The following is a 22311-nucleotide window of genomic DNA, read 5'->3' as shown; positions in this document are numbered from 1 at the left end:
ATCAGCAGAAGAACTGATAGGGACGTTTTGACTAATTTGTCAGAAAATAAGACTCTTATGGAATTGTGGCTGTTTCAATGAAACTCTCTTTGGGAAGGGTTCTCAGGTACATCCTGGAATTTCTGGTCTAAAGGTGAGAGTGAGCAATCCCAGGTCAGTAGAACTCGTATCTGGGACATGGGTAACCCAGCTTCAAGTCCCTGTTGTGCCTGATTTAGATCAGGGACTTCAAGCTAGGTCTCCCACATCTCAGGTGAGTTCCCTAACCACTGGAGTATTGGCTATTCTAGGCGAAGGCTTTTCTCTCTCTGTTCCCCTTTTTCGTGTGAAAAAAAATCAGGTTCTGATGAGAAACCGAAATAAATTCTGAAACCTCAGAATTTCTCACAAAATGGAATTCTTTTTTGTTGGCCAACCCTAATCAATAACTCCTGACCACTGACTTTAGGGTGTAACCAGCTATGTGGGTTGGATTACAGGTGACCTGTAGGACTCCTAGGTAGGCAAGTAGAGAGATGAGATTTTTGTCTCATGTATGTTGGCTTTCCTGTTCTGTGCAATTATTCTGAGAAACATAAGTACATATTTCATTACAGAAAATATGTAATGGCAATATTTCTTAGTTCTTTAAACTTTTTCAAATGTTTTGTTCCAGGTCTTCGTAGAAGAAAAATTACATGCATACGTAAGAGTGATCACTTGGTAGTGTCTGACCAAAGATGTGAACATATACCTCCCCTACCAGCAGTCTCTGAACAGTGCAATATAGAGTGTGAAGTAAGGTAAAAAGATGTTTTCTATTAAAAGACTCTTTTAACACTTAACTCTTTTTATAGATGTAGATCTAAACAGTATTATACACAGGCAAGTGTCCAGCTTTAAAAAAAATAAAATCAGTTGATTGTAGAGAGTAATCCTTTGGGTTTGTACCTGTGAAACTAAGAAGAAAATTGTTTTATTGATTTTTGGTTCTTGGTTGAGGGGGTGAATTTTGCCTTCATAAAATCCAAAATACTCTGGCTTTCCTGAATTTTGCCAAGAATTATACTTTCAGTAGGAATTCACTTCTATTGTTGGTTCATCTGGAATGCCCAGGTTGCAGTATTAAAAAAATGCAGAATTAGGACCACTCACTGAGATTTTCAAAATCCCCTAAGGGATTTAGACACAAGTTCTATTAATTTAAAAAATTGTCTAGAAGTCTTTCTGGGTATGTTTACACAGCATTTGGAACAATGTGAGGGGGGAAGGGGAGAAGGCGGCTCTGCGGGAACTGGTACATTCAAGGAGCAGGCTTAAAAGCCAACTCCACACACACACCGTCTTCTGCCTGCTCTCCCGCAACACACACTAATGCCCCTGTATGAAAGGTAGCAGTGTGGGGAGGGCAGGAGCTGGTGCTCTCCTGTCCCCCTCTGCACTGCTGCCTCAGTAAGAGGCAGCAGCACAGAGGGCGCAGGGCAAGTGGGGAGGCAGCTCCATGGGAGCTGGTATATGCGAAGAACCAGTTTAAAACCTGGCACCTCACGCTTACCAGCTCCTGCCTGTCCCTCCTCTCCACCTCCCCCTTTCCCCTACGGCTGCCTCTGTATCAGAGGCAGCAGTGGAAGAGGTAGAAGCATCTCCATAGGAGCTGGTATGCATAAGGAGCCGGATTAAAAGCTGGCTCCCCATGTACATCAGCTCTCACCTCTCTCCCACCCCCCGATACAGAGTCAACGGGTGGGAGGGGCAGTGTGTTAGGATTAACCGATGAGCCCGCGCTCATTGTTTAATCATGCAAATGTATGCTGTTCACATCTGTACTTATACTAATGCTCTAAAAATAGCTGTGTAGAAACACTTTGATTTTGTGGCTTGGTCTGGAGCTTGGAAGCCTGCTTTTCTCTTTAGGCTTTAGAGCTTGAGCTCCAGTTGAAGCCACTAAGAATATGCAGCCAGTTTTAGACCCCTAGCCACGAGTCTGTCAAACTAGGATGCTCACTCCCACTTGCTCCAAAATGCTATGTAGACAAAATCTGTTTACATGAGTTTAAATCCCCTCATTTTGAACATTTCAATTCTTATGTTTACTTTCAATGTATTTAATCTCTAGCCTAAAATCAGTTTTATACTGCCTCCCTCATAATAGTATCAGATAGTGCTTAATGCATTAATGTTGTATTTATTATATATATTTAGTTTTATATAACAGTTTGTACTTGTAGGTGGCATAATATTGGCAAAAGTGAATGCACATCACGGTGTGGCCCAGGGTATCGGTCTTTAGATATACACTGCATGAAGTACTCGGTTTCGAAAGGAGTGAGTGTTCCAGTGGATGATAAATACTGTGCTGATCAACAGAAACCACCAATCAGAGAACCCTGTCACGGTGACTGTCTGTTAACCAGCTGGCACTACACAGAATGGTCAGAGGTACAAATTCATACCATGTGATTGTACAGTTGCAGTTCTGTTTAATGTTCAGACTAGATTCTCATTTTTTCCTAGTAGCAATTTACTCTGATTTTCTCTATTTAAGTAACTGAGAGAGATATTTCTTTGGAAAATCTGAGTTGTTTCAGTGGAGATGGTAGCAAACCCTATGTTTAGGTTTCCTAATGTTTTCCATTATAAAAGATTATTGAGACTTTTTTTACAAGCTCTGATACCTTGAGTGTTTGCAGCTGGCCTTTGATATTCAGCAATGAGAAAGCCATTGGGTTAAAGAAGACATTTTTTTGTCCCATTTACATTTACATTCCAGTTTAGTTGAGCTACAAACAGTTTAAAAATTGACATTTTGCTTCTTTTGATTTCATTCTTCAGGAAATTTTGTCAGGATGCCAAATCACTGAACATGACCTCATTATCAAAGCAGCAGCATGATTTACACTGGGAACAACTTGGAGCTGCCAGAGCAACTGTAGTCTTCCCAATCTATTCCCCCATGAATATGATACATAGCCTCAGCACCATATCCTCCTCTTTGCAGGCACCACAAAGGACATGAATTCCCCCAGCTCTTAAAGCAGGTGGCAGTGGGGAGGGAGGGCGTGGGGGAGGGAAAAAGTTCAGCTGATCCTCATTTGTAACGCCTATGAACTCAGGACATAGCTTCAGAAACCCATCCTCCCTGTCCTGTTGGACAGGTGCTGCTCACTTCCTTGCGGTAAGGAGAGGCAAGAGAGAGATAACCAGTCAGGGCAGCCTCCCCTGAGAGCTCTGTAGGCCAATAATATTCTAGGCTCCTCTGAGAACTCCTTAAATACTTTAACATTATAAGTAAATGAATTCACATTTTTATTGCTTGGGAAATGTTAATGAATCCGTGGTATAAATGGTATATATGTGAATTGGGCATTGGTTAGATAGCAAGAAGAAGAAGGAAAGACCTACTACATGACGTCTGTGACCTGTTACCAGTGAGATAAGTCTTCTCCTTCTGCCAGCTAATTAGTTCTGTAGCTCAGGTGGTAACAGTTTGTATATAGCAATGCTGAATGTTCAGTGTTCAAACCCTGGTGATGATGTAAAGCAGTAGGGGCAATGTAACAGAATTTTTGAACTTTTCACTTTTAAAAAATGCTTTCAACATTATGCTTAAAAATTATTTAAATGGCAAAGTCATGAACTTGAAAATTAGAAATACCAGAATTAAGGTTGCCTATGCAGGTCTAATTCTGCCTCCTTGGCTATGTCTACATTGGCACCCCTTCCGGAAAAGGGATGCTAATGAGACCAGTCGGAATTGCAAATGCCGCGGGGGATTTAAATATCCCCCGCAGTATTTGCATGAACATGCTGCCGCTTTTTTCCAGCTCGGGGTTTTGCCGGAGAAAAGCGCCAGTCTAGACGGGATCTTGCGGAAAATAAGCCCTTTTGAAAGTAGGAATAAGGGATCTTCTGGAAAAGGGCTTATTTTCCGCAAGATCCCGTCTAGACTGGCGCTTTTCTCCGGCAAAACCCCGAGCTGGAAAAAAGCAGCAGCCATGTTCATGCAAATCCCGCAGGGGATATTTAAATCCCCCACGGCATTTGCAATTCTGACTGGTCTCATTAGCATCCCTTTTCCGGAAAGGGGTGCCAATGTAGACACAGCCCTTGTGTGTATGTAGTATGTTACTGTCTTTATTTGGATGATGATATACTATTTTCCCCAAAATCCCTGCATTCAATACACAGGAGGGATGCAAAAGGTTGCATAGGCAGTTATAATCTGCCATTTCCTAACCTGCAAGTGCTTGATTTGATATTAAATTACTTTCTATTAACATGATGTTATATGTATTTTATAGAAGATAAAGTATAATTTGCAGCCCTAACTTTTATTTATGAACTATATCCTGGAGCTAAAAACTATATCATGGAGCTAAAAAGGAAAGTAAGACATTTATATACGATATATTTATTTGAAATTTATAGAGTTACACCAGGGATGAATTTGACCAACTATATTTATTTTTATTGTAGGTTGAATTGGTCTTTGTACATTTCTTTTGCTTCATTTTACTTTTTTCTATATTCCAGTGTTCTAGGAGCTGTGAGAGAGGTGTAAGAACCAGAGAATCTTTTTGCATGAACAACTTTGGTCGTCGGCTAGCTGACAGAGAATGTGATGAGCTTCCAAGGATTGTAATGCAGAACTGCAATGAGTTTTTATGTCCAAACTGGGCTACTAGTGAGTGGAGCGAGGTAATACTAATCATGCAAAACTTCAAGCTCCTTTGATATTATATTTTAAAATTATTTTAAATGAAAGCAATACTTTTAAAATGTTCTCTGTTTTGGTTTTATTAGTTATTTTAATTTTACATTAAATATAGTATATACTAATAATAGAGTTTTGCAAAACTCTCAAGTAAAAAACTTACCAGTAATTCAGTTTTTTACTGAAATGTTATTAAAAAACTGTGAGGGTTCTTAGAGCAATTTCATCTAATATTCTGCCACTAACTTTTGTATGTTTCAAAGTAATAAAAACTATGCAATCAAGTAAAGCACATTATTGGTTATGTTTTCATGTAATTATACTGGATTTCTCTGAATTATGATTGGGCTAAACATGTTTCCTTTGGGAGTTATGGCATATGTTTTTTCATCATACGCATATATTTTCTTTACAACTGATACTTTAATATTATGAGTAAATGAACTCTAATTTGTATTCACATTTTTACAGTGAGAGAAATGTTTATGGGTCTTTGGACGGCATGTCCTTGAATGGGGAACAGTTAGAAAACAAGAAAAAAAAGACTTGGTTGTATTAAACTGTAAAAATATTTTTGGGATTAGCTGTACACTAAGCAAAGTTCAACAAATAACTGGAAAAGATGAATCTATTAATTTATATTTCAGACTTTTTATCATCTGACAAATTTAATGTTATAACTCTGTAGTGTCCGGTGACATGTGGCAAGGGAACAAGGCATCGACAAGTCTGGTGTCAACGGAATGATGAAAAACTGAGAGAGAACTTCTGTAATCCAAACTCTAGACCAGAATCAGTAAGGTCATGTGAACTTCAGGAATGTGCATCTTGGCAAGTAGGACCATGGGGCTCAGTAAGTATATGAGCATTTTTTATCTATTCGAGACTTGAATCATCTTGCAACAATAAGGTTTTAACATATTTTCTGTTGGAATATAATTGGCAAGGTTATAAGATTCTGTCACAACATAGCATTGTTTTACATATGTTAAGTCAAAAGTGTTGCTAACCCAAGATTAATAAAAGTAGATGCAATTCACAAAGCAGTCATTGGTGGTATATGCCTAGCCAGTTATTTCTAGATAGAGCTGTACTTTTAGGCAGCCTTGATTTAAAATATAAATTAATATATGCTAAGCTAATGATACTGTTAAGAATCTTCAGCTGCTTAATATAATATATCTTTAGGGGAAAGGCACAGCTCATTTATTTTTAATTAAAATAAGCATATTTACAATTCAGTGGTACGTGCTTTGTTTCTAAAGGCATATGTCTGATATATTGCAAAATTCCAAAATAGGATGAATTCATTTGAAAGAGGGATATTTCTGAGAAAATAGTTGAAAAATAGTTCTAAAGGAAGGTGCTTGATTTGATGACTCCCCATCTGAATAATCAAGCCAGCCGTATTTTCAGGTTATTCACAATAGTCTCTGATACTCTGTAAAAATGTCAGAGGGACAGCCGTGTTATAACTCGGGAACTGGGCAGCATATGATAATAATTCTTTTACCTGTGAAATGCAGAGGCATTGTAGAAAAGAGACCTATAAGCACATTCTTAAACTACTTTGCACTTCTCCAGAACTTTTCATCTATCTAGTCTATCTAACCTTTCTCCATCTAAGGCAGAATTCCTCAAATGTAAAGTGCTGTGAGTCTCAGGAGCAATTGCAAATGATCTGTCTTGTATGCTGGCTTCTCTTCATTTGCACTTGCTAACTAACCTGCATTAAAATGAGCTAAAAATCTATGATCTTAAATACTTTTATAATCTACTCTTCCATGTAAGAAATTGCTGTACTTGACATTTCTGATACATCTACAAGAAATTTGCTAAATAACAAATCCATGTACAGTAATAACAAAACAAAACTCTCCATCCTTATTACTCCACGGTGCCATGAATTGGTATCCACTGATAAATGAAGTGATTTACTGCCTATTTCTGACTTAACAGTAATAGGCACAAGTTTGTTACAGTGCAGGATTTTTTTTTTTTATAACTTAAGAGTTCTGAATAGTATATAATGAATCAATGAAGTGTCATTACAATTCATTATAAGCAGAAGTACAAAATTCATAGCATCTACATTGATTTGACTTTTCATGTCTTTCCCCACAGTGTTTATCACACACGAAGCTTGTTTCACAGAACTGTTTGTTTCGGGTAACAAGAAGGTTAATTCTGCTTGGTGTACAATGTATCTTCACACAGATTTTGAAGCAATAAAAAGTCAAATGTTTTGATATGGTCCTGAAATAATTTCTTGGGACACTATGGGCATGTCTACACAGCAATGTTATTTTGGAATAAGAAACATTATTTTGAAATAACAAAGTGAGCATCTACACCACAAGTCCATTATTTTGAAATAATTTTGAAATAACAGGTGCCTTATTCTGAAATCTGTAACTCTCATTTCACAAGGAACAATGCCTATTTTTGAAATAGCTATTTCAATATAGGGTATGAGCTGACAATAAAACTGTGGTTACTTTGGAATAAGTGGCCTCCGGGGATTCGCATAGGTGTCCTGGTAGCCATTCTGTCCACACTCATCAGAACTCTATAGTTCCCCTGCAAGCTTTAAAGGTGCAGCCTCAGGGGAAAGGTCTTATGGCATAAGGAAAGCCCTGATAGCCCTGTGCCACACACCAGCAGGCTTCCCTGCCTTTCCTGCTGCCATGAGCAACCCCTGTGCTCCCACTGAGCCCTCCATGGCTGCAAGGGAGCTGGCAGCCACCTCTGAAGCCCCTGCCTGGGAGTGAAAGAGGAGGGCACCATCCTGGTCGGGTGTAGAGATCCTGGATCTCACTGAGATCTGGGGAGAGGAAAAAACCTCCCAGGATTTCCGCACCAAGCACAGAAACTCTGACATCTACGGCTAGATGGCCAACAGCCTGGGCCAGAGGGGCCATAACTGTACCCAGAAGCAGATGAGAATGAAGGTGAAGGGTCTGATGCAGGCCTATACCAAGGCCAGGGAGCACAGCTCCCGCTCTGGGGTGGCACCCAACACCTCACTGTTTACCCCTTTCTCCAGATCATTTATAAATAAATTGAATAGGATTGGTCCCAGTTTGGACTCTTGGGGGATACGACTAGTTACCTCTCTCCATTCTGAAAACTTACCATTTATTATTACCCTTTGTTTCCTGTCTTTTAACCAGTTATCAGTCCATGAGAGTACCTTCCCTTTTATCCCATGACAACTTACTTTACTTAGGAGCCTTTGGTGAGGGACCTTGTGAAAGGCTTTCTGGAAATCTAAGTACAGGCAGTCCCCGGGTTACGTACAAGAACTGTAGGTTTGTTCTTAAGTTGAATTTGTATGTAAGTCGGAACTGGTACATATGTAGGGGAAACTCTAGCCAAACATTTTTTTTAGTTTTGGATAGCATAGGGAAAGGTTAACTCCCCTCTAATGTTTGTTTTGCTGTCTGTTCCCCTGTTCAGAAGATTTCACATCTATTTCTGTCCCTGTGACAAACTCAGGACTAAAGGAGTAACTCATCAAATACCAAACAGCTCTGCACCATGCTTTGAGCTAATAGCTTTATTTCCACACACCACCCAGGGTTCTAGGAGGAGGGTCCTTTTTTTGCTAACACAATGAGGCCAGCACTTTGTTTGTTTTGGTGGAGTCTTTGTTTGCCCAGGGAGCCCAGCATGTATAGGGGGAGGAGGGGCAGAGAGGCTGCTTTTGTCTGCTGTTCGGCAGCCTGTTGCTCAGGGGAGGGGGCAGCCTGTTGCTGGCAGGGGGGGAGGGGGGAGGCATGCAGGATGCGAGGCCGCGGGGGGGGGGGCAGCAGGCGTGGGGAGGCACTTTTCCTCTGCCCAGCAGCTCTGCAGGATCCCTGTCCCTGTGGCCAGCTGCTGCAGGCAGAGGCCAGTTGGAGCCGGCCGAAGAGGAGGAGAAGGTGGATTCTAGGACCCAGGTGAGCGAGCCCCGGGGACGCTGCTGCGCTCCGGGAGCCCGGCATGTATAGAGGGGAGGAGGGGCAGAGAGGCTGCTTTTGTCTGTTCGGCAGCCTGTTGCTCAGGGGAGAGGGCAGCCTGTTGCTGGCAGGGGGGGGGGGCAGCGGGCGTGGGGAGGTACTTTTCCTCTGCCCGGCAGCTCTGCGGGACCCCAGTCGGAGCCGGCCCGAGGAGGAGGAGGATCCTAGGACCCAGGTGAGCGAGCCCCGGGAATGCTGCTGCGCATGTGCGGGAGTTGCCTCACCCCGTTCGTATCTAGGGATCTGACGTAAGTCGGATCCACGTAAGTCGGGGACTGCCTGTACACTATATCTACTGGATCCCCCTTGTCCACATGTTGACCCCCAAAAGAACTCTAGTAGATTAGTAAAGCAATATTTCCCTTTACAGAAACCATGTTGACTTTTCCCCAACAAATTATGTTCATCCGTGTGCCTGACAATTTTATTCTTAAATACAGTTTCAACTAATTTACCCGGTAGTGACATTAGATTTAGCGGTCTATGATTGCCAGGATCAGCTCTAGAGCCCTTTTAAAATATTGGCATCACATTAGCAATCTTCCAGTCACTAGGTACAGAAGCTGATTTAAAGGATAGGTTACAAACCACAGTTAATAGTCCATAATTTCACATTTGAGTTATTTCAGAACTCTTAGGTGAATGCCATCTGGTCCCAGTGACTTGTTGCTGTTAAGTTTAACAAAACTTGTTGATACCCAGTGGGCTATCAAGAGGGCACTCTCTGGAACTTGAGCAATGTTTGGAGAGGACATGATAGTGGACAAAGATGTTTATCTGGGTATAAAATTAATGTATTTGCATTAGCTGCAGTTGTTAAATATTTTGAAGGCTAATAAGTAGAGTAAAGTGAACAAGCCAGTTTCTGTACAACAAAGGTCTGATTTTCAGTTTTAGACATGAAGTTTCCTGAACATAGAATAACTAATGCTAATTGTACATAAAAATGGCATAAACTTTTCATTTGTGGATGCATTTAATATATTTAGATTAGTATGGTAATTAAGCATATAAATTAGCTCCAGTGCAGTAGTTATTCAGAATTGTTATTCAATATTAAAGTTATCTGCAGCAAAAACCTACCTCAACTCCTCAAAGTGTCATAGCAGTGACTCCAGCTTCTCTGATAGTGATAATAGTGTATATTCTCTGGTAGATCATATCATAGTATTAATATGTCAGACTGTCCATAGGAAGGGGACAGTTGACAACCCTCCTGGAGTTGGGTGCTAACTAAATTTGAGCTAGTAAACATGCTACTTATATCATAGACAGCAGGTGGCTGAAAAAATGACTAAAGTAACATGAATAAATGAGCTCCAGTTACTTGCATGTTCCTTGATCCATTGTATAGCTGTGGTGCAGGGTTTGATTAATGAGAGGCTGCTAAGCAGGACTGCTCTCACAGGATGTACCTACACATGCCAGACACTTACAAGGGATGACTTGATCAACCATGTAATGAAGGAGAAGGCAAGCATAGCTTGCAATGGCCTTGGTCTCTGCAAAACACAGCAAAGAAAGTAGATGGGAGTGAAGTGGAGACATGGAAGCACCTTCATGCTGGGAAAAAGAAAAGGCACAAGAACCATAGGAGGAATTGGTATTATCGTTATCAAAGAATGGCCGTCCATAACCACCTCTTGCAATTTTAAGTCATCATGTTTCAAAATTCTGTACTTCTCACTGAATTAGAATAGCACCCTCAAGATTATCCATCTACGCTTTCATGACCACAAGTGAAGGTGATGATATAAATGAATTCTATTAGGAGCTTGAGGAATCCCTCACTCAAAAATCCATATATATGATTGCAATGGAACACTTCAACACCAAGTTCAGAGGAGGAAAAGAATGCAAAGTTCATTGGAAGGTATGCCTTTGGCAAGTGGAGTTCATGAGGAAAATGACTGCAACACTGAGAGAGACAAAAGGAATGTTGATCCAAAACCCCTGGTGTAAAAAAGGCCAAGTATAGGTGAATCTGGATAATGCCCAATGTGAAGAATAAGAACGGATCTAATATTTCCTGATCAATAAGAGGTATGATGTATTACATCTTAGTAGTGCCATCATTCAAGAATGGTAGTGATCATAACTTACTCAGAGTGAGACTCATTTTCCATATAAGACAAGAAAGTACTACAGATGGCAAATAAGAGACATTGTCTACAAATACTCTATAAACCAATCCTGAATGTGAACATTTCCAAGAAAGAGTGATGTCTCATAACTGTGATGAGGACTATAAAAACTTCACTGATAAATTGAGGCAGTGTATGAAATTTGGTGAGAAAGAAAGAACAAAAAGAGGGTATGTCTACACTACCCTCCTAGTTCAAACTAGCGGGGTAATGTAGGCATACCGCACTTGCAAATGAAGCCCTACCTCCTAGCTCAAACTAGCGGGGTAATGTAGGCATACCGCACTTGCAAATGAAGCCCGGATTTGAATTTCCCGGGCTTCATTTTCATAAACTGGGCGCCGCCATTTTTTAATCCTTGCTCGTTCGAACCCCGTGCCGCGTGGCTACACGTGGCACGAACTAGGTAGTTCAGACTAGGCTTCCTAGTCCAAACTACCGTTACTCCTCATTCCACTAGGAGTAACGGTAGTTCGGACTAGGAAGCCTAGTCCAAACTACCAAGTTCGTGCCGTGTGTAGCCGCGCGGCACGGGGTTCGAACGAGCAGGGATTTAAAAATGGTGGCGCCCAGTTTATGAAAATGAAGCCCGGGAAATTCAAATCCTGGGCTTCATTTGCAAGTGCGGTATGACTACATTACCCTCCTAGTTTGAACTAGGAGGGTAGTGTAGACATACCCAGAGTGAAGGCAAGAATCTCAGAGGAAATGAGGAACCTACTAGAGAAGTGGAGGAATATGAAGCAAAATGATTGTGACAAATTCAAGTACTTCCTCCTCTACTAGCTGATAAAAAGATGAAGGAGGACTTTGAGAAGTACTGAAATGAAAATCTCTTAAAGATGACTGAAGGTCACAGAAGACCCCCCAAAAATGCAAACTGGAACTGATAGTGTACAGGTCGACAATGGTGCTGAAGAACAAGCACAGAGATGCAGTAATTAACAGAACAAGGACGGAAGAGGTTTCTGCAAAGATTTGTACACTGAACTGGTCACATTTCAAATAAATCTCTACTACCAATACTTCAGCAGCTCAAGGAACATATATTCCCAATTCTCATCAGTGAAGTTCGACATGAGGCTTACCAAATGAAGGAAGGAAATGTTCCAGGGAAATGGATAAATGAAATACCAGCTGGCAAATCTGGAAAATTCTTGCTCATAGGTTTAGCCATTACTTGTAAATGCAGAAGATACCATCCAGCTGGAAAGAGTCCCCAATACCATTTTGCTATATAAGAAAGGCAACCACGAAGACCTGAAGAACTTCAATATGTCTGTTTTCACATGTTGACAAGCTATTTACCAAAATAATAAAACTGGCTCTCACAGACTGGATAAGCAGCAGCAAAAAGAACAGGCAGGTTTTCAAAGGAATTTCAGCACATTGGGCTGTATCCTTAGTATACACCAACTATAGGAACACTCAAGGGAATAGAAGTTGCTTTTATGCATTGCCTTCATCAACTATGAAAAAGTATATGACAGTGCAGAGATCAATGCGGTGCTAAAATTCCCTACAATAGGGAGTTATTGCAAAATGCCCCCCCTTATTTCAAAATAATAAGTAAAGCGTCCACACTACCAAGCCTATTATTTCAAAATAATGAGCTGGTTATTTTGGAATCTCTACTCCTGCTTTCCTCAGGGAATAACGCTTATTTCGTAGTCATTATTTTGAAGTAGCATTAGTGTGGACGCTCCACTGCTGCTATTGCGAAATAACTACTCCCCAGAGTAATTAAAATTAATTACTCCCCAATGTTTCCTGGGGCTCTAAGTTGAGGTAGTGCATCTACAATAACGGAGCCTTCCTTGGACTAATTTCAAGGCTCCCCCATAATGGGAATACATTATTTTGATTTTGTTATTTCAGGAGTTATTGTTTTAAATTTAGTTATTTCAAAATAATTTCCTAGGTTAGACATGCCCTTGCAGAACAGGGCATCAGCACAAATTACATCAAATTAGTTGAGGAAGCAAACTCTCAATGCCCAACAGATGTAACTCTGACACCGCCCTTCCCATCACAGTCTAAAAAGGTGTGGAGAAAGGAGATATGGTTACACAAAAACTCTTCACAGCCCTCTTTGAAATGGTAATGAGTTAGATGAAGTGGAAGGGTAGACTCAGCTTCAATGGAGAGCAATTAAATCACCTCAGATTCACAAATAATATATTGGTTATCGAAAATAATATCAAACGACAGAAAATGTTATGAGAACTTGACACAAAATGCAGCCAAGTTGGACTGAAAATGTAAAACCAAATTTATGTGGTCTGATGCCTTGCCAAAATCCCAAATAATAATCAAATTATGACAAATAGAAGAAATTGAACAATACATCTATTTGGGCCAAGAAATTAACGTGCCACAATCAGGAAGGTGAACTCTTGTGACAACAGAAAGCTAGTTGGAGTGCATTCAGTTCTATCAAGGATATCGTTCAAGAAAAAATCAACAAGGCAACACATGTCAATCTCTTCAGCTCAACAGTATTTCCAGCAGTGTTGTCCAGTAGCAAAACATAGGAACTGACAAAAAATAATCGGGCAACAACTGTCTGTCATGAAGAGGGCAATGGAAAGAAGAATTCTGGGTATTTCAGTCCTCAACCTAGTCCTCAGTAAAATGAGCCAACAGCAGAATGGAGCGCAGGATGTCTTTGTTAAAAGCAGGTACAGTAAAATGAGATAGGCTGGACATATATCTTGGCTCATTGATAATTAATGGAGTTCTCTTGTCACTAAATGGTACCCATGAGAACTGAAATGACCACTTGGCCAACCTCCAAAGAGATGGGAAGATTTAGTTGTGAAGAAGCATGGAAGACATATTGTGATCAGCACAATCTACATGAGGGTTAAAGGATCAAGGTCATTAATGTTATTACACATGTTAAATCATTATTAGAATATTTTTTGAAAGAGAGTAAATTTAGATGTAAATAGAACTACGTGGAAATTATTTCTAGATTATTACATTCCTGTTCTTGTTACACGGATGTTGTTTAATAATAGAAATTCTATCAACATTTTAAAATAATCACCAAGGTTTAAATTGTTTGAAGTAGCTAAAATTGTTATCTTTAACAGTGTGCTGTGACATGTGGACGTGGATACCAAATACGTGCAGTGAAATGTGTTACTGGCAATTATGGAGTTATTTTAGAGGATGACAGAGAATGCAATGCTGCTACCCGTCCTAGAGACAGTCGAGTAAGTAAAACAAATGCATTTCAAGCAAACTATTGTTTGTTTTATTTTGGAAAGCCCAAGTATATAAATGTAGCAGAGGGCTACTTAAACAACCTTGCAAATGTATAAGCAAGTAATAAGTAATTGTAATGTGGAAATAAATCTACTTCTTGAAGTCATTGTCCCCACAAATTCAGTTGTTAATGCTCATGCATTACGTACGCAAGAGATCAGATTCTTCTCAGTAACAGTATCTGCTGAGGCCATGCCTAAGGCCTGTAACTGAGGGCATAAAGGGCAGGGCAACTACATCTCATATCCAGTTACTTCTTATCACCCATGGCTGTGAGGTAGATCATGTCTACCTTCCTTGGTCTGACAAGTTAGCTGATATAGTACTATACATAGAAGTAGTCACTGCTTGTCATTTCATTATTATTTGCTATTAGCCCTAGATAAGTTGTCTTTGCACATAGGCTCAAAATAAACAAACCAAAAATTTTCAGACTAAGGATTGCAAGGAGAAAGGGTTTCCCCTCCCCTCTGTACAAGAGTCATTGGAACAGGAGGATTAGAGCCAGGGTCTGCCAAATCTCAGATGAATGTCCTACCCACTGGCTATGGACTTATTCTCTTTTTCTTAGGCTCAATGTCTATTTAATAATTTGTTCAATTGTAACAGCTTCAGCAGTAGAATTCAAAGAAACCTGCACCAGATTATCCCATAGGCTAGTTCAGAGTTTCTCAAACATGGGGTCAGAACCTTTCAGGGATTGCAAGATTACTATATGGGGGATTGTGAGCAAGGATGTTAGGAGATGGGTAATTGGGTAACCATGTAGTCGATACAGCTGGTTTCGACTACACGATTCGTAGATAAGGGAAGGCACTCAGAAGGAGCTATCCCTGCTGCGCAGGCAGCCTGGCTCCTACTACATTTAAAATGCAGCGCCACAGCGGGGTAGCTCCTGGACCTGGCGCAAACTGGGACTGAGCCAGGCTTGCTAAGACCCCTGCAGATGGGGGTTGCTGCTGAAGTGCCTACCCTGGCCTTCCTGTGCTGCTGCCTCTGATAGAGACAGCAGCATGGATTGGGGGAGGACAAGCTGCTATGCGGAGACGGTGCTGAGGGAACTGGCTTTAAAGCACCGGCTCCTGCCTTCCACCCCACCCCTCTTACTGCCTCTGATATACAGTCAATAAGGGGCAAGAGGAATGCAAGTAGTCGATTCAAGTATTCTTTTACATTCCTAGTCATGAGCTGTCAACCTGCACCCCAAAATGGTTTGCCTCCAGCATTTATAATAGTGTTAAATATTTGTAATAGTATTAAATATATTTGAAAGTATTTTTATTTATATGGGGGGGGGGAAGGAGAGGGTACACACAGTTGCTGTATGTGAAAATAGTCTTCAGTAAAACAGTTTGAGAACTAGTGGACAGGGCTCTTACCTGAGTGGTAGAAACTTCTGATTCAAATATTGTCTCAGCTGGCAAAGCGGGGACTTGAATGATGGACCCTCACATCCTAAGTGATTACTGTCTCAGCTAGGCTAAATTTCAAGAGAGCTCCTTTTCCTCCTGTCTGTTTTGTATTGAGTTTGGTTGTTGCTGCGCATATCTACAGATCAGATCCCACAACTGTCTGCCCCTGGTTCATGTATCACTCTATGGCTTAGGCACCCAGATGCATACAAGGCAGAGAACACCCAGGACACTTGTATTGCAGAAACATACGCTGCAGCTGGATGGGGGTTTTGTGAATACTAATGGTGTCATAATCTGATACTTAGGCCCCTAAATCTCTTTGTGAATCTCTCTTTCCGAATGGAATCTTTATGAATCTTTATGCAGATGTATGGGGTAAATTATTGTTCTTTTTCAATATTGTTGGATAAGGCTATGGAAAAGTAGAGAAGAGTCTTACTGAAAAATAGTGTGACCATAATATAATGATGATATGCTTTGTTTTTTGCATTTCTCAAAAAATGTGTTTGAAGTTTATGTTATCCTTTTTCTCACAGGACTGTGATATGGCTCCTTGCCCAGAAACCACAAAATTATGGACAACATCACTTCCTGTCATAAGAAAGGGAACTCAGTGGAGATATGGATCGTGGACACCAGTATGTAATATATTACAGTGGGTGCAGTCGCTAATTATATAGAGTTCCCATTCTGTCCCATTTTTCAGTACTTAGAGCTTACATTTTACCTTTCAGACTGAAATTTTCTAGGCTGTGCAAAAATAGTTCACCAGTTTTTAAATATAGGGAGACTGAGTATATATATTTTCCCACCATGAAAGGATTATTGATGCCTTTGGTTTAAACAGCTGTTCTGCTGAACAATTCTGGGTTAAAGTTGTAATTTTGCCTGTAAATAAGCTTTTTGAAAAGAAGTGTCTTTGACTACTCTGGGAAAAATTGGTTTTGATTTATCCAAGATATGAGCATTTGAAAAGATGCACTGAATCTGCTTATTTTTTCATGAGCTCATAAAGCATGTAACTGAGACATGCATGCATATGTATTTTAGCTGTGTAAAGTATACTTAAATTGATGCCGGATTGAGATGCCTATGCAAAAAGGCTTTGACTCAATTCTTGGCCAGTTTTTGATATATGAACACATCAGATTTATGCTGATGTAAAATACAAGAACAAAAAAACAAGTGATAGAGAGGTGGCAGGCAACTCCCCTGAGTGCTCTTCATTGAAAACCTCACACTGGCAGGCTGGGACTGAGCCAGCCTGATGGTCTGAGTTTTAAATGCAGAACACACTTGGGGAAGGGGGGGGGGTTGCAGTTAACTGGGACATTAATCAATAAGAAATTGCTTATCAGCTAAATGGTTGGCTGACTAGCTGTTAACATCCCTAGTATAAAATAATTGAAAAGTATGGGAAGATGTGACCTATATCTATCTAAAGTTGTAGAAAAAATAATCATTACATGATAATGCAGTCATATAATTTGAGGACTACATCTTAAAACATACATTCATGCACAGCAAACTTAAGGTTGCACATCCAAATCTCATGCCCTTTCTGTGATCTGCGTATATCAGGCCCATCTAGCAGGATGCCTCCTTTCATTCCCTGATACTATAGCTCCATTAGAGCCACACTGTCAGGGTTTCTCCACTAGCAATTGCTCCCAAAACTTCATCTTAAAGTGAGTTATTCACCATGGAGAGAGGGCAAGAAAAGTGATATAGCCTTAGATAAATACACATCTGGGGTTAAGAGTTACTCTGGATTTAGAATAGTATAATTGAGGTTAGAATTTGGCTCATAGTGTTTAATTTATGGATTAAAACCTATGTTAAATCATATTAGTACTAAATATGCTGACATTTACAAGTTCATTGATCTAATAAAACATGATCAACGTATATTTTTCTCTTTCATAGTGCTCTGCATCTTGTGGAAAGGGTAACCGTGCTCGCTATGTGAGTTGTAGGGATTTTCATGGTGGAGTTGCTGATGAATCACTCTGTACACATTTACCCAGACCGGCTGAGATTTCAGACTGTTTTAGTCCATGTGGGCAGTGGCAAACTGGAAATTGGTCCCCTGTAAGTGTTGTTGTTATATATATTGTGTTAGTACCCAATGACTCTGATTAGAATTAGGTTCTCATTGTGCTAAGTGCTGTGTAGTTTTGTAAGGATAAACTGTGTCCTCAGAAAATAAATTATACTTTTATTAATTTCAAAAGTAAATATGAATATTTTAGTTATTGTTTTTTTATGTTATACTGTATCACAAATGTTGGGTTAATTTTTGGTCAGTGCACAGTTACATGTGATAATGGAATAGCAACAAGACAAGTTGTCTGTGTCAACTACCATCAACAAATTGATGAGAATTACTGTGATCCTGAAAGCCGTCCTTCCAAAGAGCAAGAGTGTAACATGCCTCCATGCCTGCCAGTTTACCGTCATACTCCTAAAATACATGACCATCCAAGCCGTTTTCCAGAACTAGATTACCCTCCAATACACAAGGGTCAAAACCCACAAGATAATGTAAATCAATGGAGCCATCCTTCTGTTGGAGGAAACCAGTGGAGAACAGGACCATGGGGAGCAGTAAGCAAACTACTAAAATATATTTACTGTTTGCCGTTCTGCATGAATTAGAGTTTTCTCTTACCTTTTTTAACATTTCTAAAAATGACATTGTAGTACAGTACCTATTTGACAAGCTTAAATATTTGTTTTTATTTTAAAAACAATATTTTCATACATTTGATCAAAAGCAATTTATTTTGATTTTTAACCTGTAGAATGTTTAGAACTTTTACAGTGGAGGGGGAGGGTTAGTTTATAGTTCAGTGCCAATTTCCAGCATCCTTATTTTCAAGTTCTTTAAGCAATATATTTTACATTTCAGTGCTTGCTCAACTAACAGAGATGTGTATGTGCCTCTTGTTTTACTAGTGCTCTAGTACTTGCGCAGGCGGATTCCAGCGTCGGGTTGTGGTATGTCAAGATGAGGATGGAAGAAGTGCTAGTTACTGTGATGAGACAACAAAGCCCCCAGAATCAAGGCACTGTGATTCTGGACCCTGTCCACGATGGAACTATGGGAACTGGGGAGAGGTGAGGGTTATTTAACAATTTTTAAAAAGGTATTCATCAACCTTTTGTGCATTTTAAAGGTAAAATAATTACTTGGTTTTGTATGCAACAGGGAATCTTTATTACCAATCTAAAAACTTTCAAACTGAAAGATTTTTTTCTACCATTGTCTTCACAATGAATAACCAATTTATTTGTTCAATGATTAATACTATTTGTTCAATGATTAATCCAGCCTGTGTAGTATAGATTGCTTATAAGTGATTTTATTTTCTTCCCTATCACTCATAGAAATGTTAAACAGTATAGGACTAAAACCCGTTAGGACCACAATAAACACATCATCATATATATAGTAGCCCAATGTCTGTGAGTCTGTAACACTGAAATGCTGGCTGTTCCCTCTGGGGGGCACTGTTGCCTGAAATGCTGGCTGTTCCTGCTGGGCGGCGCTATTGCCTGATATGCTGGCTGTTCCCTCTGAGTGGCCCGTGCTGCATGGGGAGTGCAGGGCCCAAACGGCTGCTTGCGCCACTTGCTCCCATGCGGCGGTGCGGCTCAGTGGCGCAAAAGTCAGCTGAGCGCCACAGTGGGAGGAGAAGAGGGGCGGGGTGATGACGTACATGGTCAGGGGGCAGGGCCTGCCCGTGTACGTCACCACCCCAGTCCCCTTCGCCTCCTGACGTGGCGCTCGGCTGACTTCTGCTTCACTCAGCCAGGCCGCCATGGCGGAACCCAAACGGACACTTGCACCCCCGTGGCGGCCCGGCTGAGTGGTGCAGAAGTCAGCCGAGTGCCACGGCAGGAGGCAAAGGGGAGCGGGGTGGTGATGTGCAGTGTGACAGCGGCTCTAGGCCCCGCACCCTGGCCATGAACGTCACCGCCCCGCCCCCCCTTCGCCTCCTGCCGTGGCGCTCGGCTGACTTCTGCTCAGCCAGGCCGCCACGTGGGAGCAAGTGGTACAAGCGACTGTTGGGTTCCGCGCTCCCCATGCAGCACAGGGAGTGCGTAGCCCAAATGGCCATTTGGGCTCCACGGTCCCCCAAGTGAGAGGCAGGATGGGGAGGAGAAGAGAAAGTGAGAGGCAGAGAAAGTGGCAGAAGGCGGATGAGAGCTGAGGGGGGGGGACGCCGTAGGAGGAGAGAGAGAGAGAGAAAGATGGAGCGAGAGACCGGAGGCTCAGGAGAGAAGACCGTTGTGGAGGAGAGACCTGAAAATCCCGTCTTATGACGGGCTAATTGGCTAGTCTTGATAATAATTGCCCACTTACAATTGTATTTTGAAACCTGTTAGTTAGCTCATTTTAATTTATTTTATATGTCCATTTTTAAGTTTTGCATTGTTCTTACAGTTGCCAGATGGTTTCAACAAAAATACCTAACACCCGTCCTCCCCCCAAAAAAACACCGGGGAAAAAATTCTGTTGAGGCAGGGAAAAAAAGAGGGGGGAAGCCAAAGTTGTTGAGCCAAAAAAAAAAAGGGACCCCAAGAGTTATTAAGCAAAAAATAAATAAAAACAGCATTAAAATAATATGGCCCCTTTAATTGCATGCAGAGTCAGACTAGGGAGAGGAAGAGGAGAGGTTGACCACTAAGACCCAGGGGAGGCATTGCTTCCCCTTGCTCAGGTCTTGAGGGTTTTTGCCGGCAGCCATCTTTTTCTTTTGGTCAAGCCACGAGAGAGCTTCCCTGCGGAACCAGGTAAGCGGAGGGCCAGGGCTGGGGAGCCGAGGCCCAAGGAGGACGTCCAGGGGCTGGTTCCAGTTGCCGAGTGTGTAGGATTGCCAGGTGTCCGGTATTTTCGTCTCCTGGCCGGGAAAAAAACAGAAAATACCGGACATTTCAGGTGTCCGGTATTTTCTAAAAAAATTTTACCGGACAGGTGGCGAAAATACCGAACTGTCCAGTAGAATATTGGACACCTGGCAACCCTAAATTGTTCTACTTTCTTAATGTTTTGTGCAGTACCAAACAAAATGGAAGTGTATAACACATAAGGACTACTACCTTATCAACTAGATTTACAATCTTATAAAAATTATATGAAATTATCTATTTTCCATAAGCCCATATTGATTCATCATCATCATTATCATCATCAACAACCATGGGCTCAATGCCTCCCTCACTATTTCCTTCCATCTTTCACTGTCCAATGAGGAATGGCTTGGTTTCTGTAGACTAGCTCTGCACCAATCTACTGTATCATCTACCCATTCTCTGTGGGGTCTGCCTCTCCTGTTCAGAGCATCCATTATGCCGAATACCAGGGTCTTAACTTTTCACTTGTCATTCATTCTGCAGATATGCCTGAATATCTGTAACTTTCATTGTATAACCTTCTGCACTCATCTGACCAACCCTCTTCCTTTATCCAGGTTTGGGACTGGCATGAAACCCCTAGAAGCTTCATGGTGGAGTTCCATATTGATTGGAATTAATTATATTTCCCTACTTTTCATATTTATTTCTCAAGCCCGGTATCATCCATTCATTTTTTTTCCCAGGATGGAAATTAAGATAACAGGTCTTTAGTATTCTTTCCTTTATTTGGAATTTTTCAGTTTTCCAAGACTTATTGAAAATCAGTATTAATGGTTCAAAGAGTTCTTCAGCCTGCTGTTTTAAAATTCTTTCTATGCAAAGTATCTAGACCTTCTGTTTCAAAAATGTGTAGCTTTAATATCTGCTCTCTAACATCCTTTTGAGTCACTGTGGGATTGAAAGTATTAAGCCATCATTGTATGGTATGATTACACCATCAGGTTTTTCCCCAAATATAGAAGAGAGGCATTTTGAACACTTTTGCCTTTTCGCTATTGTCATTGATAATTATACTATTTATGTCTACTAATGGCCAACTATCATTATTAGAATCTATTTTATTTATAATACATTTTTAAAACCCCACCTTTTTATAGTCCTTAACTCTGCTGACTATGAGGGTCTTCTTGTATAATTTTGCTTCTCTCATTAAATTTCTACAGTTTGAAGCTTCTGAGTAATATTAATTATTACCAACTTTCCCCTTTTTCTATTTGTTATTGTTTGTCTTTGCATGTATTTCTAAGCCGTGTGGCCCTTTTCAAAGTGGGTTTGGGGACATCTACTAAAATAATCTTTAACAGTTCCCTTTTTTTCCTTTTAAAGTCTTTCTCCCAGCTGATTTGTCTCATAATTATTTTCAGCTTTATAAAACTGGCCCTATTAAAACACCAAGAACATATATTACTCTTCTGGACTTTATTCTGCTAACAGATTGTAAATGTGATCAAGTCATGATCACTTGTACCTAAGCTGTCACAATCATTTTCATAAGTGAACTAAGGTATGTCTACACTGCACCATTTTTCCAGAATAACAGCTCTTATTCCAGAAAAACAATACTAGCGTCCACACAGCAATTGCGTTATTTTGAAAGAAAATCGAAATAATGGAGGGCCTTTTCCAACATTGGTAGACCTCATTCCATGAGGAATAAGGCCTCTTCCAAAAAAGCTTTTTCGGAAGAGGGTGTGTATTGACGATCCACTGTTGCTATGTCAAAATAGCTCCTCACCAGGGCCATTCTAAAGTTATTCCTCCCCAGTGCCTCCTGGGGCTCTATATTGAGATAGTGCATCCATATAAGGAGAGCCTACCTCTGACTAATTTTGAGGCTTTCTTGCAGTGTAGACTCTGTATTT

At 40.7% G+C, this 22311-nt stretch overlaps 1 protein-coding gene across 5 annotated transcripts in view; it reads left to right on the top strand.

Annotated features, from left to right (window-relative positions):
• ADAMTS20 (ADAM metallopeptidase with thrombospondin type 1 motif 20) overlaps nt 1–22311 on the top strand; it is a 192368-nt gene that overhangs the window by 115064 nt on the left and 54993 nt on the right. For all 5 annotated transcript variants that reach the window (XM_075930234.2, XM_075930240.2, XM_075930230.2 and 2 more), the window contains 9 exons: nt 656–782; nt 2208–2418; nt 4513–4677; nt 5382–5546; nt 13937–14059; nt 16063–16164; nt 17453–17617; nt 17834–18133; nt 18485–18646. In XM_075930234.2, the coding sequence (XP_075786349.2) occupies nt 656–782; nt 2208–2418; nt 4513–4677; nt 5382–5546; nt 13937–14059; nt 16063–16164; nt 17453–17617; nt 17834–18133; nt 18485–18646 (1520 nt within the window). The remainder of the gene's footprint in view (nt 1–655; nt 783–2207; nt 2419–4512; nt 4678–5381; nt 5547–13936; nt 14060–16062; nt 16165–17452; nt 17618–17833; nt 18134–18484; nt 18647–22311) is intronic.

This window comes from Pelodiscus sinensis, chromosome 1, assembly GCF_052426305.1.
Source record: "Pelodiscus sinensis isolate ZL-2025 chromosome 1, ASM5242630v1, whole genome shotgun sequence".
Taxonomy (NCBI): Eukaryota; Metazoa; Chordata; order Testudines; family Trionychidae; genus Pelodiscus; species Pelodiscus sinensis.
Note: the sequence above shows the minus strand (reverse complement) of the source record. Positions and strands in the feature narration are given on the sequence as shown.